The sequence below is a fragment of the Nannobrachium achirus genome (genome assembly GCF_963921795.1).
Source record: "Nannobrachium achirus genome assembly, chromosome: 2".
In the NCBI taxonomy this organism is placed as follows: domain Eukaryota; kingdom Metazoa; phylum Chordata; class Actinopteri; order Myctophiformes; family Myctophidae; genus Nannobrachium; species Nannobrachium achirus.
The window spans coordinates 15,535,601-15,552,135 of record NC_137811.1 but is presented as its reverse complement, the minus strand read 5'-3'; the positions used below and the strand labels follow the sequence as shown (position 1 = coordinate 15,552,135).

The following is a 16,535-nucleotide window of genomic DNA, read 5'->3' as shown; positions in this document are numbered from 1 at the left end:
GCACTCGAGATGAGCACGTGTCTGCAGGCCTGCTTTTATGGCTGGCTGTAGTAGCAGTGTGTGTGTGTGTGTGTGTGTGTGTGCGTGCGTGCGTGCGTGCGTGCGTGCGTGCGTGTGTGTGTGTGTTAACCCCACCCATCCTTAAAAGCCTATTGCTCTCCCAAAATGTAGCCTCCAGAAAAACACGTTCACAATCCACTGTTGTTAGACATTATTACCGTATTGCATGTACTGTATGTTGTATTTACCTACTGTATGTTTTTATTTTTTAAATTTTTTAATTGTTTTCCCCTTTTTTTCCTGACTATATCTACTGCATAGTAGCCTACTGTGTTCTATCCGTCTGTCATTCAATGTTATATGAGATACTTCAATGGTTTCCCATGGAAATAAGCTTTATAATCTTTTCTAGGATCTCCTTTTAGTAGACCTTGTACCAGTGAACTGTACCATCATGAAACTGTACTTTTTCCTATGCAAAGGTCTAATAAAGTCTTCAATCAATCAATGTACAACCGAAATGACTGCACAATGATGTTGTTATACAAATACGGTACATATTGTTCTTTTATTACATAACATTTAGCCACGTGACGCTGCGTGGAGTGTGTGTGTGTACAGCAAAAACAACAACAACAACAACAATACTACTACTACCACACACACACACACACACACACACACACACACACACACACACACACACACACACACACACACAACAACAACAACAACAACAATACTACTACTACCACACATACACACACACACACACACTCACACACACACACACACACACACACACACACACACACACACACACACACACACACACACACACACACACACACACACACACACACACACACAGATTATGGAGGCTCTGCAGCCTCCCCACCCCCCAAAGAAAATGGCACACACACACTCATTACACAATGTACAGACCCCAAATCTGCACCCCACTGCGCCACACATCTGTCACACACACGACACACGCACACACACACGAAAACAACCAAAGGTCTTTTGTTTGCTTTTAAATAATCCTTTTTTTTTATATTTGGCTTTTCTTTTATTACAAAATGTGACATCTTATCAACAGCCTTTTTTGTTCATGGAAAAAAAAAGAGATGTGTGGAGAGATGCAGGAAAGAGGACAAGGACAGCAGAGGAGAGAGAGAGAGAGAGAGAGAGAGAGAGAGAGAGAGAGAGAGAGAGAGAGAGAGAGAGAGAGGAGATAATGGCGGAAGCCTGGATAGAAAGGAGGACAGTTCAGATAAAATACATTTTAAATTTAAACATACATAATTATCATCATCATCATCATCATCATCATCATCATCATCATTATTATTGTCATCGTCTTCATATCCAGTCGAAATAAAGTAGAAAACATGAAGAAAATTAAAACATCCATAAAATAAAATAAAGTAAAAAATAAAAGTCAGCCAACGGAAGCTGTGTGTCAAGAATAAACAGGATACTTCACCCAAAAAAACAGACAAATAAACAAAACAATGTATTGATTCAATGATTCTGCACATAAACTTGATACTTAATGACACCAGGATGTCATGAAGAGGACCCTTATTTCATATATCGTCACTGTCGGGCAGAAACCTTGTATCTCCAAGTTTCAAATGTGTAAATGTATTTATACATAGCAAATATTCCTTCCAATCACCTCCCTAGAACCCAACACTATGTTTATAAAAAAAACAAAAAACAAAGATAAAACATATCATATCAAAGTTTATGTACAGTAGATCTCAATCACACTATTAGCAGCACATGATGTTCGTGCAAAAAAATTCAAAACGTGCTCTACCATTACGGTAAATACGGTAATACCACACTATATTCACCGAACGAGAGAGCATGCTTTTAACCACTTAAGCCCTATATCCAGAATGGCGACGCGACGCCTTGTGAGCTTCGAGTTTTCGCTAATTCGGAGAATCTTGGAAAAGTATGACAATTTTATATATTTTTCTTCCTTACACAATTTTGCCCTTTTTGGAAACAAATGCACCAATATTTTGTACTTTACATATTTTTTTATATATTTCTTTTTAAGAGGGACACCAGGTTCAAAGTGGTTCATTAATATATGCACTTATTTGTTACTCCCTGCGTGTATTCTTTCAAGTATATCTCTCAGAAGTTGAGTGCAGATCAAGACTCCTCCTCTTTTCAGCAGAAGACGAGTGAATTAAGGAATACAAAAAGAAACATGTCTAGCATATATAAAACAAGCACAATGTGTAATGTATATAAAATAAAACTGGTGTATGATGTTTACAGGAATATGAACCAATGGTTCCGAGGCAGAGTCAGGTTGCAATGAAGAACAGACCAGTATAAAATCGAACGGTGTCAACAGACACCAGCAGAATGAGAATATGTTTCAAAATATACAAACGAAAACTACATTATGTTGGACTAAACTGTGTTTAACCACGAATGTTCCCATTGTGGACTCTTGTACTCAATTCATCAAGAATTTGTTGTACGATTAACAGCGGAAATACAGTCCAAAAGCTCACGAGAGCTTGTAGTTCTGATATTTTAGACTTTGTTCCTGAAATTGTTCACCTATACAACGACATGCCCAAAATATGGATGAGAGGTTGAAAGTGGTTAAACAAGTTTGGCCACTCAGAACACAATCATGTTTATTTGCGCTCTTCCAGTTCGTACTCCTTCCTATGGGAGGCGCTGTGCTCAGAGCACAGCGCCTTCCATAGGAAGGAGTACTCCCTTCCAGAGCTTAATAAACAGGGGTTTCATACGAAACCTAATTGTTGGGCACATTTTGAAACACATTTCTTTACTCTTCTTTTTTTGCTATTAGGGACGTGCCGTACGCGTACAAAATACAATCAGAACTGAATGCATTTCAGAGCAGGAGGAAGTTACGTTCTGTTTGGGTAGAAGGCACAGCATTTAGGCCAAGTCACTTCCTGTCTGCGTATAGTTTCCCCCGCCACGCTAATGTAAACCAGTGGTTCTCAACCTTTTCAGGCCGCGACCCCCAAAATAATCATAATTTAACTGGGGAGAGTTGAGGCATTGCATTTTGTATAAGACGGTTCTATTGTGAAAATAGAACAATTTCTGCCTCTAATATTTGACAATTTGTCCAATGTTTTTGTCATTTTAGAGGTATTAAAAAAGTCCTTAAATTGTCACTTTAGAAATGTGTAGATACCCTCTTTACACTTAAACTTTATGTTGGTTTGTTTACTGTTGAGTGAGAAAACAATGTTGCACATTAAGTTAATCATCAGGGGACCCCCCTGGGGGTCCCGACCCACAGGTTGAGATTGAGAACCACTGATGTAAAATATTAGTGAATATGAAACAGCCGTCACCCACATTATCATCTACAGTGCACAGCGGTGATCATCAAGCTGCCAGTTCAAATAAATACAAACAGTAATAAATATGATTTTACATGAATAAATTAACCATCGCCTGTTGGCGTTCAGGAGGTCCCTGATAGATGTCAGGGGTCCCGCAGTGAGTCCTATACAGATCCTTTTTGCACAGATCTGAAGTCAGTTTGGAAGTTCCCTTACTTCTTGTACACTTGAGTGTTTGGGTTTGGAGGAGCGCCGTCCCGTTAACGCCAGGTCACAGGTTTGAATCCGGCTCAGGTCACGTCATGTCCTGACCCTCCCCAGTGTCCTCGAACGAAACGCAGCTTGTCTGTGCGTGTTTGCACGCGCGCGTGCGTGTGTTTGTTTGTGACGTTTGTCACGCCGAGACAACATTCATCTTTGTTTTCTCCAAACGGTTTCCTTGTTAAAATGGTCAGAGTGTCTTTGCTGAGTCACCGCTCGCTCTTGGTTTGTATCTGCAGACCGGGTGACGTCGTCACTCCGACGCCCCCCTCCCCCAGTCAGTTAACAGCCAAAAACAGTTCAATAACACACAAAAAAAAGGGGGAAAACGTTGAAAGAATTTGGAAAATGTTACAAACCTGCCCAAAATAGGGACAGGTTTACTATGGTTATCAGTGTTCAATTAAATTGTTAATTTGCGATATTATCAAGCAGAGTGAACAGGCGTATTTCCTTTAAAAACAAGTTGCAGCTACAATGTTCCCAAACAAATGTTCTGATTCCTCAAACTCATTTCAAATATTAGTTTGAAATCTATTCATCGTCAAGTCAGATAACTGGATAAACTCGACCGATCAATAGATTTCTGTAAACAGCGTCTCTTGGCTTTAAGTGTTTCTCACCGACCTCTCAGCTCCAGAACTCACTGTGCAAATACTTTGTGTTTATATGGAACAATGGTGATGATGATTATCATTATAGAACCGTTTTTTTAAGCAACCATTACGTATGTGGTCTTAGGATGACATCATAGTGGTAGAAATGAGTGGTTCTCAAACTTATTTAAAGGAGGACTTTGCCACTTTTCAACCTATCTTCAAATAATAGGTCCTCACTAATGTTCATAATAAAATGGGGAAAAAAATGGGGGAAAAAAATCTACTCGGTCCAAATCTCTTAGGAGAGCTGTGGGAAGTTCAGAAATCCATAGTCTTGTGACATCATCGTTTGACTGATTGATCGCGAGAACAATAGCTTCCACTTAACTTTTCAGGAATAGAAAGCCTGCATTTTCTATTAGCTTGGATTCCCCATTGATGATGTCACAAGACTATGGATTTCTGAACTTCCCACAGCTCTCCTAAGAGACTTGGACCGAGTAGATTCTTTTATTTATTATTTTTTGCAATTTTATTAAGAACATTAGTGAGGACCTATTATATGAAGATAGGTTGAAAAGTGGTGACGTAATCCTTTAACTTTAAGCACCCCTGATTTGGTAAGCATTGTTAGGCCAAGGACCCAAATAACTCTACGAGAGTGTACAAACGGGTCCATTGGTTCCATTTGTACACTCTAAAGAGTTACAGACCTGTAAGGTTCCATTAGCTTCCTAACAATCTGGAGACCCCCCCCAGGACCCCCCTCAAGGATCCCACTTTGAGAACCCCGGGTATAAATCATAATAATCATGATCCATATAAATCTGTCCACAGTGTCCACAACCCGCCCGCCGGATCAGCTGCGAGAGGGAGGCGGGGCCAACACCCGCCGCCAGGAAGGCTCGATTGTGATTGGAGGAGGAGGAGACTGTCTCCGCCCACCTGACATGATGCTTTGCTGAGGCATCGTTGTCTCTCGGCTGGCGTCCTTCTGCCTGCTTGTTGCCCGGCAACAACGGCAAAAACAACAAAGGCCTGGCCAACCCTGATTGGCGTGTTTTGGTTTTTGGGGGTGGGTTTGGAGGAGGGGCTTCACAAGGGACCATGGTGGAGGAGATGGCACTGACTGTCCCCGCTGGCCAAGGGGTGGAAATGCAGCAGCAGAGGGGTAGAGACGTGTGTATGTGTGGGGGGGGTGTTTGTATGGTGACAAGACAGTGCGGTTGGACACAAAGATCCGCGTTAAGGCCGCGACACACTGAAAGCGTCACTGACACGCATATAGAAATAAGACGCTCTGCTTTCTGCGTCGCTCCAACTCGTTTTCGGAAGGTTTCAGAATGCGTCAGGTTTTGGACGCGTCCAACTGACTGCCTCCGGTGCGACTGCAGCCATTTTGTAGACCATGGGGTGAGTTTGATACAGCTTGCCAGTTGTGTCAGAGCCTTCCAGGGCCTCTTAGAGAACTTGGGCTCCGAGGCCCTGAACCGGCCTGAACCGGCCTGAACCAGTCTGAACCGGCCTGAACCGGCCTATAGAGGGACCGCTGTCCTCTCCTCTGTCCTCTCCTCCTTTGTAGTCCTCTCTGTGCGGCCCGTCTGTCCGGCCCGGCCCGGGTCCTTTCCTAACGACAGAGTCTCTCCTTCTCTCTTCTCCCGCGTCGTCTCCTCCGCCACCTCCTCATGCTCCTCGTCCTCCTCGTCCTCCTTTCCGTGGCGGCGAGGTTGTTTTTTGGCGGGAACCGGGGAGGTGGAGGGGGAGGGCGTGTCCGTTCCCGTCCAGCTCAGCCTGCGTTTCTGCAAACAAACAAACACACAAAAAACGTCATGTCAACTTTGTCGTTTTTGTTGTTCATTTACTATGAAAACCTGCAGCTCATGTGTGTCAGTCAGTCGCTCAGTCGCTCAGTGTGGCGCTCCCCTCACCTTGACGGGGATGTGCCGCTGGTCCCTGTGCGTTTGAGGAGGGGCGGAGTCGGCCGGGGCGCCGCCAAGCTGCGAGAGGTCGGGGGGCGCGGTTGCCGCCGCCGCCGCCGAGAGGGCGGAGTTTGTGGGCACCTGAGGAAACCAGTTCTTCAGCATCATCTCCACCTTCAGGATGGTGTTGAGGTACTTCTCTCTGCAGGAGAGACAGACAGATGGACAGACAGACAGACAGACGGAGAGACATGATGAGCAAAAGCTAAATCCACCAGTAGGCCTGGCTGTCACAATTATTACATACTCGTCTAATCACAATTAATTTGAAATAATCGTTTACACGTTCAAAAATGTCCATATATTTTCTATTTTTTTCTGAAATGGCTGATCTACAAGCTCACAACACGTCGCGTAGATCGGCTATTTCCACTATCAATGTTATTTTTTAAGTATAAAGTTGTCATATATGTCAGTCATTTCTTTGTATATTTAAGTTATGTGTCATATCTGCCATGTGCAACTTCAAAGCCTACAAGCCGAACAGAAATGTAAATTGTGAACGACAAAAAACACAATTAAATCTTTAATCACAATGATTTGAGTGACAGTTAATGTAAAATGTCATAATTGTGACAGCCCTATCCACCAGTGACTTGGTTGATTGATTGATTGATTGGCTGATTCATTGATCGGTCAATCGATCGGTCGGTTCAGTTCTTACCCACTGTTGGGTCGCTGTAAGACCCCAATTATCCTCTGGATTCGGTCCATGGCCTCTGTCTGCTGCAGGCTGCTCAGACCTGTCAACCACAAGACCACAGAGTCAGCGTCTACTCCTGTATCCGCCGTGCACACACAGTGATGCTATGTGTATGCCTGCAACACACTCCCGCACGCAGCAGCAGACTGGATCAATATTCTCGGGCAATACACACCACCACTGTACTGCACCATGCATTAACTGTACTCATATCTCATAACTCATATGGACATATCAACTAAACATCAATGTCTGACTGTCTGTCTATCCATTTATCTAGCAGCCACAGGGTGTGTTGACTATATAAACCAGGGGTCTTCAACGTTTTCAGGCCAAGGACCACTTAGTTGAGAGAGAGAGATGAAGCAGGGACCCCCACAACCTTTTCAGAGATTACCATATACAGTTTCATTGTTTGACAGCACAATCATCAGTGTATGTTGGATTCATGTCAATTTGTGTTTTCAGATATTGTCAATAGGCCTACTTTGTAAAGATGACCTTTCACTATGTACTCAGTCTGCTCTTTTCCCCCTCTACACCAAACCTCTTTACCAAAAACAGCAGATCTACAAGCTCACAACTTGTAGATCTGCTATTTGTGAGCTTGTAGATCTGCAATTCTTGGCTAAAGTTCTCAGAATAAGGACGCTGGGGTGCACGTGGTTAATATGAAGAAAGAGAAAAAGGTTTCTATCACACAAAGATTTGGAGTAACTCTGAGGACCCCCTATAGGGGTCCCGGACCCCCTGTTGAAGACCCTGGATATTTAAACTATAGGATGCCAGGTGCATTTGTTCCCCTGGCATCCAATAGTTTCTACATACAGGTTATTGTCTCAGGGTATTATATGGTTAAGACCGATGCTGGGTTCTTGGTTTACCTGTGATGCTAGTTGACTGAGGCTACTACACTGTGACGGCATGTGTTTATACCTAGCTCAGTGTTTCTCAATCTTTTTTGGCTTGAGTACCCCCTTTCCCTGTAACAACATTTTGCTTATAAAACTGTAATTAAATATAAATAAATAGTGGTATAAAACTGTAATTAAATATAAATAAATAGTGGTATATGATGCTATTTCAAAAATATAAAATCACAAATAAGGAATGGAGTGAAGTTTCAAACGGTTTTCACATCAATAACTTCAATACTTTCAAACAACTTTAAAACACATCCCAGTTGCCTGGCTGTTACCATGTAATTTGGGTTAGCAACTCAGACTCATATCAAATGTCTCCATGTGTCATCATTAAACATAACAGTACATGTTTTTCCCCTCCTAATTCAGTTGTACTCAATTATTTAACTATGAACAATAGTTAAATAATTGAGTACGTATTTATACTTCTATTTTTCTTTTTTGGGGGGCAATTTCCGCGTACCCCTAGGGGTACACGTACCCCCATTTGAGAAACACTGACCTAGCTTACTGTAAGTCGCTCGGGATAAAGTGCGTCTGCTAAATGCCTAAAGAATGTACATTTACAAAGGGTCCATGCTCACCGCGGTCAAAACGGCCTCTCTTGAGGCCCTTCAGCAAGTCCAGCAACGGACGGACGAAACCCTGCAACTCAGCACACTGCGAGAGACAGAGACAGAGAGAGAGAAGGGTGGGGGTTACCACTAGTATCACTTTAAGCCGCTCTGTCCATATCATATCGCCTTTGTTGGGTGAAAACCGACCTTGTCCAAAACCGTTCATTTAGCATTTTTCATTTTAAAAATGATTTAAACTAGTGAAAACAGCCGATCTACAAGCACACAACGCCTCGCGGTGCGAGCGAGGCGTTGTGTGCTTGTAGATCTGCTGTTTTCCCTACTTTTGTGCGACGGCCTTGTCTGATGAAGCAGGGCTTTGCTTTGAGAAAGAACATACAAATTTGAAACTTGGAGATACGAGGTTACTTTACACCCGACAACGACGATATGTTTTATCATATCTCTTTGTCCGTTCCGTGGCTCTCTGCCCTTCCGTTCGATGGGCGAACTCACAGAATCTGCCCAGAAAGACAGTGGTGGGCGTTGCTATCACCCATCTACCGTATATTGATGATTCTCACACATTTCCATGTAAAGGACTCCCACATTGACACAATATGTAAAGACCCCCATTTCCAGGGATCCAAAGAGACCGTTTTTCCAAAATTATCCACCAAAAAGCTTGGGAATTGGCTATTTTTGAATAGCGGAAGAGGAGAAAGAGAAATTACACATTCGTCTGGGACCCAAACTAGTGAAAAAATAATATATATATTTCAAAAAGCACCCCTCCTCAAAAAGGCATTTTATTTTTAGAAACAAATCTAAGAAATTCCACAAATAAAATATAATAATAATTATGGAAAATAGATCTACAAGGTCACAATGCGGCGCAAAGCAATGCGCTGTGTGCATGTAGATATGTTTTATTTTTTGTAGGAAAAGAAAATTGGATTTTAACATTTTTTTTTCTATTTTTTTCACAAAAAAATGTTTTTAATTTATTTTATTTTTTTTCAAAAATATTTTATATCGGTATCGTATCGGTGATGGGCCCCCCTCTCTTGTATTGTATCGTATCGGTTAAAAAAAAAGTCTATCGGTCGGACACTAATATCGGCTATATACCTTTTGGGAGAACAGCAAGTCCCCGTGGGTCTTAGCGTTGTGGGCAGTAGTGTCCTTCTTCTGCTGCCCCCTGTGGTGACCGGAGGTACTGCCAGCGCCGCCCTGCTGCTGCCCCCGGTGGTGACTGGAGGTACTGCTGCCACCGCCCAGCTGCTGCCCCCTGTGGTGACCGGAGGTACTGCAGCCGCTGCCCTGCTGCTGCCCCCTGTGGTGACTGGAGGTACTGCCGCCACCGCCCAGGTGCTGCCCCCTGTGGTGACCGGAGGTACTGCCGGCGCTGCTCTCCGACCCGTAGGACCGGTCCGAGGCGGCTTCGTTCACTTCCTCCTCCTTGACCGTGACGCTGTACGTCCGCCACGCCACCCGCCCGCCTCCTCTGTCCACTGCCGCCACTCCGCCCCCTCCGCTGCCGCTGCCGCCGGCCCTGGAGGAGGAGGCGGGGCCGTCGGTCAGGAAGACGTCGGACTCGTCGGAGTCGCTGGACAGGAAGTTGTCGTCGGAGCTCAGCGTGTCGGAGGACGACTGGGAGGAGGGGCTGCTCTGGGTCTGCATGGCTGCTGAGGAGAATAAGTAGGGTTAGGGTTAGTGTGACTGGGAGGAGGGGCGGCTCTGGGTCTGCATGGCTGCTGAGGAGGATAAGAAGGGCATTCACCAAATGTTACAATATTCAAATATTCGAATGTCAAAGTCACTATTCGACGTTCACCGAAGTCGAATATTCGCTAAAAGATATATAGTTTATAAAGCTTGGCTAGATAGGAAGTCATAAGAATGAGTTGTCAATGCCCCTGGTGGATGAATTTGTTAATGCTCTATACCAGGGGTTCTCAAACCTTTTTAGGCCGTGACCCCCAAAATAAACATAATATATGAACTGGGGACCCCCACCCTGACAAGCACTCGGTTCCGCAGATAAATATTGTGAACATAGCAGATCTACATGCTCACAACGTCTCGCAACGCCTCTTGCTTACTTAATATTTGCCAGTTTGGCCAGTCCTGTCGAATATTCGACTATTCGAATACTTTGAGGTTGAATAATTCGAATACTAAAAATCACTATTCGTGAATGCCCTAATAATAATACAATAATAATACATCATCACACAGCCAATCACATCCAGCCACTATCTGTTACTGCATTTGGGAAATCAGAGATCAGAGTACTAGGAGGTTATATTGGGTCATGTTGTTTTGATAACAGGAGGTTAAACTGGGTTGTGGTGGTGCAGAGTGTGTGTGTGTGTGTGTGTGTGTGTGTGTGTGTGTGTGTGTGTGTGTGTGTGTGTGTGTGTGTGTGTGTGTGTGTGTGTGTGTGGAGAAGTGACCATTTTGGAAGTGGCACGTACATTTGACCTCAGTCTGGAAGAGGCATTCCTTAAAGGACAACTTTGTTTTTTTACAACAAGGGTTCATATTTTAGATTGTAATTAGAGAAAAGAAAAAGTGAGTGTTAAAATGTTTTCATTTGCTTCGTTCTATTGTTTTATCGCGTTTACCGTGCTAAAATGTGGGGCATGCGTACGCATGGGGGCATAAGTGGCTAAATATGTCTTTTTAGACACATTTACAGTAACACTTCTAGCCCCCATAAGTCACATCCAACCATGAAAGGTTGCGTTGTATCTTGGGAATGTGCTTATTCTGTGTAAAATTACATATTTAGCCACTTGTACGCATGCCCCCAACCACTGAAATAAGAATCTCTAAAACAATCGAAAGAAGTAAATGAAATCATTTGAACACTCATCTTTTATATTCTTTAATTACAATCTAAAATATGAACCCTTGTTGTAAAAAACTAAAGGTGCTTAAAGGGATAGTTCACCCACAACATTACTTTTTATCTATGGATTACTCACCCCATGGAGACTTGAATTCATGGATATTTTTTTTCTAAGCTAATACTTGGAGGAGACTCTTTGTGTCTCCATAGGGAACAAAGCAGGCTCTTTGTGTCTCCATAGGGACCAAAGCAGGCTCTTTGTGTCTCCATAGCTGCTGCTCATCAAATTATTGGCTTAGGAATGTGACAAAAACTAAACGACATCCATGAATTCTAGTTTCCATGTGGTGAGTAATGATAGACAAGGTTTTTGTGGATTACAAATGTAAACCGCTTGTGTTCATATTTATATTTGGAAGCCTCGGTAATGTCCATAAATCAGTTATGGGAGGCCTGCAGATCGCAGGAATGCCCAGGCCGAGAGCTATAAGGCATTGGCAAAATTCCGTTCGGTGTCTGTGATAACTGGCAGCAGTAGCGTCAGTTCAGAAAAAGCTAAGCGAAGGCGCGCGTTCAAGACACCAGTCATGTTGCCATACCTTATCAACAGGCACGATTCATTTATTTTAAGAAGTAAATTTTCTTTTTTTTTCCGCCCGTGCCACAATTAACAATAATGCATTGCACCTGTGCTGGGAATATACCATTCTGTCAAGATGAATAAAAATGTGGAGAATATCTACCTTGTTGAAGTGACCATTTTGTAAAATTTTGCATTTGTAGTTATTTTACTGTATATTATAACATAATAACCAGCACAGACAGACAAAGAGACATTCATGTATTTATATTTAAAAGTAACTTTAATTTCCCCCCCCTGGACCCAGGGTATGGCAGCTGCATACCCCTGCCATACCCAATTGACGCCTCTGACTGGCAGTCGACCACATATGTATACCCGTCCGCCATCTGTGTCCTGAAGTACTTGTTTCACAGGCTTGTTGGGTTTCCCAAGCCTGTGCATCTACGATTGTTTGTGTTCACGAATTTCTTGTTAAATGTGAACACAAATAAATATACTAGTTAAGTATGTGCTCAGAGCGTAGCCTATAGGTGTAGGTCCGCAAAAAAAGCACCATCACAGTAACTGATGTATTGAATAGCTTGACACATAATATATTGTTGTTGTCAGGTGGAAACCTTGTATGTCCAAAACCGTTTCTTTTGTATACATTATTTTTAAAATAGTGAAAATAGCCGATCGCGAGGCGTTGTGTGTTTGTAGATTGGCTATTTTCACTCGTTTTGTGCAACAGTCTTGTATGATGAAGCAGGGCTTTACTTCACGAAAAAACATAACATTTTGAACTTGGAGATATAAGGTTGCTGTCCGACAGTGATGATATACAATATCATAGAATGTAATGTACGATATTGCATTCTATACAGAATATAGACATGATATAAATGGCTGAATAAAATATCAAGCTCCGGGACATGCAGAACAAAAAAGTGTATACTTTAGTGCAGAGGTCTTCAACAGGGGGTCCGGGACCCCTAGGGGGTCCCCAGAGATACTACAGGGGGTCCTCCAAATCTTTGAGTGATAGAAACATTTTTTCTCCTTTTTTTATATTAACCACTTGAACCCTATAGCGTCCATATTCTGAAAACTTTAGCCAAAAATAGCAGATCTACAAGCTCACAACGCCTCGCGATGCGAGGCGTTGTGAGCTTGTAGATCTGCTATTTTTGGCAAAGAGCTTTGGTGTAGAGGGGAAAAAGAGCAGACAAAGTACAGAGTGAAAGGTCAAGTTTATTAAGTATTGACGGTTCAAGTGGTTAAATATCTGAAAACACAAACTGACATGAATACAAAATACACTGATGATTGTGCTGCCACATAATTAAACTATATGGAATCTACGAAAAGGTTGTGGGGGTCCCTGCTTCATCTCTCACTCAACTAAGGGGCCCTTGGCCCGAAAACGTTGAAGACCCCTGCTTATATTATCTGGTAAACTTGTAGCTATAGATCTGCAATCCAAAGCATGCGTACACACACTCCAAACAGAACCTTTTAAAGGTCTGTACCTCTGAGAGTGCCGTGGACTACACAGTATGTGCATGTTCTCAAAGCCAGGGGTCCTTGAGAGCCCACTGGTAATAGTAGCCTGTGGAAATCAAGCCCCAGTTTGAAATGGAGGTTTTTGGTGTGTCCGTGTCTGTGTGTCCATGTGTGTGTGTGTGTGTGTGTGTGTGTGTGTGTGTGTGTGTGTGTGTGTGTGTGTGTGTGTGTGTGTGTGTGTGTGTGTGTGTGTGTGTGTGTGCACCCAGTGTCCTAGTTTAACTGGCTATAGACTGGGATGGCGGGGGGGGGGAGTGTGCACACAATGTCTGCGGAGGAAGAGGAGGGAGAGAGAGAGAGAGAGAGAGGGAGGGAGAGAGAGAGAGAGAGAGAGAGGGGGGGAAGGGCTCTAGAGCAGGCAGTGAGCAGTGGAATCAGAAAAAGGCAGGCACACGCACACGCGCGCACGCGCACACGCACACGCACACACACACACACACACACACACACACACACACACACACACACACACACACACACACACACACACTTGCTTCCTTCCTGGCAGTAATATTCCTCTCCTCTCCTCCTCTCTTCCTCTCCTCTCATCTTTTTACACTTTAGCTCTCTGTCTGTCACTCTTTCCGCCCCCCCCCCCCCCCCCCTCCCCCTCCTCTTATTGATTCAGCACATCTTGGAAAACTGGTCCTGGCATAAAACACAACACCAGTGCTTCAGCATTCCTGATACGCCAGAGTGCGTTGACCAGTGCACTACTGACACAAATAGGCCTACACATGGGTTGAGCACACGCACACGCACACGCACACACACGCACGCACGCATGCACGCACGCAGGCACGCACACAAACTTCAAAGCTATTTCTCTCCTTTAGGCCTATGTGTTATTCTTAGTTATGTATTGTGTTTATTACTATTCTTCTTCTTATTATTATTATTATTACACTTATGAATTATGATTCTTATTGTTGTTGTTGTTGTATGCTACAATACAATTGCAATGTGCTCCTGTCACCTGAGATGTCACAAAATGTAATCTTGGAATCTGCACATGTTGTTGAGTCAACACACTGACCTGGATCCCCCTCCCTCTCACACACGTACACACACCTACTACCTACCAACCACACGCCCACACTCACTCGCGATCCTACAAGCCACTAACAATTTGAAAAACAGGACCCTAAAAAATCACTTTCCCCAGACCTATTTTAATAAAATAAAGAAATAAAATAGAAATAAAATAAAATAGAATAAAATAAAATAAAAAATCACCAGGTCCAATAAATGTAGGAAAGTGTTTGAAAAAAAAGAAAAAAAGAAGAAAAAAAGGCAGTCTATTCTATAATATAGCTATAACATAATAGGCTAAAGCTAAACCATCATCAACTCAACAGAAATACGCATATAGGTCTCTCTCTCTCTCTCTCTCTCTCTCTCAATATCACAATTCAAAGGTGCTTTATTGACATGAAAAAGAAGGGGGGGAAAAAACGTTTTCACTGCAATGCAATATCGCTCTCCCTCTCCTCCAATCCTGCCTGTCTCTGTGCAGAGACCAGAGAGTGCTTGTCATCCTTATCATGCAGCAAGATATGCACACACAGTGTGACTCCAATGGATCAAACATTTATTTTATTGAATTAATATCTTTACTTTGCAAGTATACAATCCAATATACAGCATAGCAACGTTACCTGCTCAGAGTAAGGAAGTCATGCGGGGCTGTTCTGCAGCGGATCCAGCAGTAGAAGACAGTAGCGCTCAGTCAGTGACAGTTCACTTCTACAGTCTAGCCGCTATTCTCGGTATTCTGCCGTTCAACCCTCCCGAGAAAGGAGAGGGAGCCGGCTGCGCACGCACCGTGCGCGCCACACGCACCTCTCCTCACACACACACCAGTGCGCCGTGCGCTCATTGGCTCTCTGTCTCCCCCCCCCCTCTCTCTCTCTCCAGAGGCGTCAATTGGGTATGGCAGGGTATGGCAGCTGCCATACCTTGGCTATACAGGGGAAAAGAAGAAAATGTACTTCTTAAAATGAATTTCATCATGCCTGTTGCTAAAGTATGGCAACATAGGCACCAGTCATGTTGCCATACCTTAGCTTTTGCTGAACTGACGCTACTGTCTCTGTCTCTCTCTCTCTCTCTCCCCCTCTCTCTCTCTGCTACTACATGTGTGGTGCGTGGTGATCCACGTGTCGCCGCATTGGGTGCGTGCCACTCTCTAGACTCGCCCTCCCATTGGCCGGCTGGGCTGGGGGACGGGGCCGGATTGGCCGGCGCGCCGCAGCCTGTGGGTGTTTTGCTGGCCGCCGATTGGACGCACATTGGGAGCCACACGCGATCGCCACGCCCAGTCATGTGTCGCCCTCGTGTTGTTGGCGAGGAGAGAGGTGCGGAGTAAACACACGCACGCGCGCACGAACGCCGAACACGGATAGAGCTGTGGTGAATGAAGCAAGAGCCACAGTCTCGTGTAACTTTGTCACCTATATGAATGGAGAATTGGAGATCATGAGTGAGTGTGGTCATTTCACACACACACACACACACACACACACGCACACACACACACGCACGCACACACGCGCGCACGCACGCACGCACGCACACACACACACACACACACACTGTTTACTGTTCTATCCATCTGTCATCAATTGATGAGATACATAAAGGTTTCCTGTGTAAATAAGCCTAAAGGCTTTTTGCATCTCCTTTTAGTTGTCCTTGTACCAGCGAACTGTACTGTCATGAAACTGCCTACCTTTTATATGCAAACGTCTTGAATAAAGCCTTCAATCAATCAAACACACACACACACACGCACACACGCACGCGCGCGCGCAGCCGCGCACGCACGCACACACACACACACACACAATCGGACGCAATTATTTTATTTATGCATGTATGTATTTATGTAGGCCTATGTATACATGCATGTATGCATGTAGGCTATGTATGTATGTATGTATGTATGTATGTATGTATCTATGTATGTATGTATGTATGTATATATATATATGTATTTTATTTATGTATTCATTCATTCACTGATTCACACAGAGAGGAAACATAGCACATCAATGGCTTACTATTTAATACAGAACGTGACAGATTATTTATTTCTCTCTCTCAGGGGCATCTCACTCACATGCAGTATTATTCTTACTTGTGCAATATATGTCTTTCTCAT

General features: G+C 43.6%; 1 protein-coding gene across 2 annotated transcripts; it reads right to left on the bottom strand.

The window, feature by feature from the left end:
* Positions 1-1,068: 1,068 nt before the first annotated feature.
* Positions 1,069-15,132, bottom strand: LOC308301633 (uncharacterized protein). 2 transcript variants are annotated; one of them, XM_080745687.1, is made up of 6 exons: positions 15,031-15,132; positions 9,519-10,072; positions 8,415-8,490; positions 6,869-6,947; positions 6,154-6,346; positions 1,069-6,024 (listed from the first exon to the last, which is right to left on the bottom strand). In XM_080745687.1, exons 2-6 carry the CDS (start codon positions 10,068-10,070, stop codon positions 5,761-5,763), a joined length of 1,164 nt encoding a protein of 387 aa, XP_080601813.1. In that variant the 5' UTR covers positions 10,071-10,072; positions 15,031-15,132; the 3' UTR covers positions 1,069-5,760. The 2 variants fall into 2 exon arrangements, with proteins under 2 accessions (XP_080601813.1, XP_080601812.1); XM_080745686.1 differs by having other exon boundaries at positions 9,519-10,075; positions 15,031-15,111.
* Positions 15,133-16,535: the final 1,403 nt, after the last annotated feature.

Excerpts from the sequence above, each read along its gene's own strand:
- LOC308301633 (XM_080745687.1), bottom strand. The coding sequence starts at position 10,070 with ATGCAGACCCAGAGCAGCCCCTCCTCCCAGTCGTCCTCCGACACGCTG. Across the intron at positions 6,347-6,868 it reads TTACAGCGACCCAACAGTGG|AGAGAAGTACCTCAACACCA; the intron begins GTAAGAACTGAA and ends TCTCTCCTGCAG. Across the intron at positions 6,025-6,153 it reads AGCGGCACATCCCCGTCAAG|AAACGCAGGCTGAGCTGGAC; the intron begins GTGAGGGGAGCG and ends GTTTGTTTGCAG.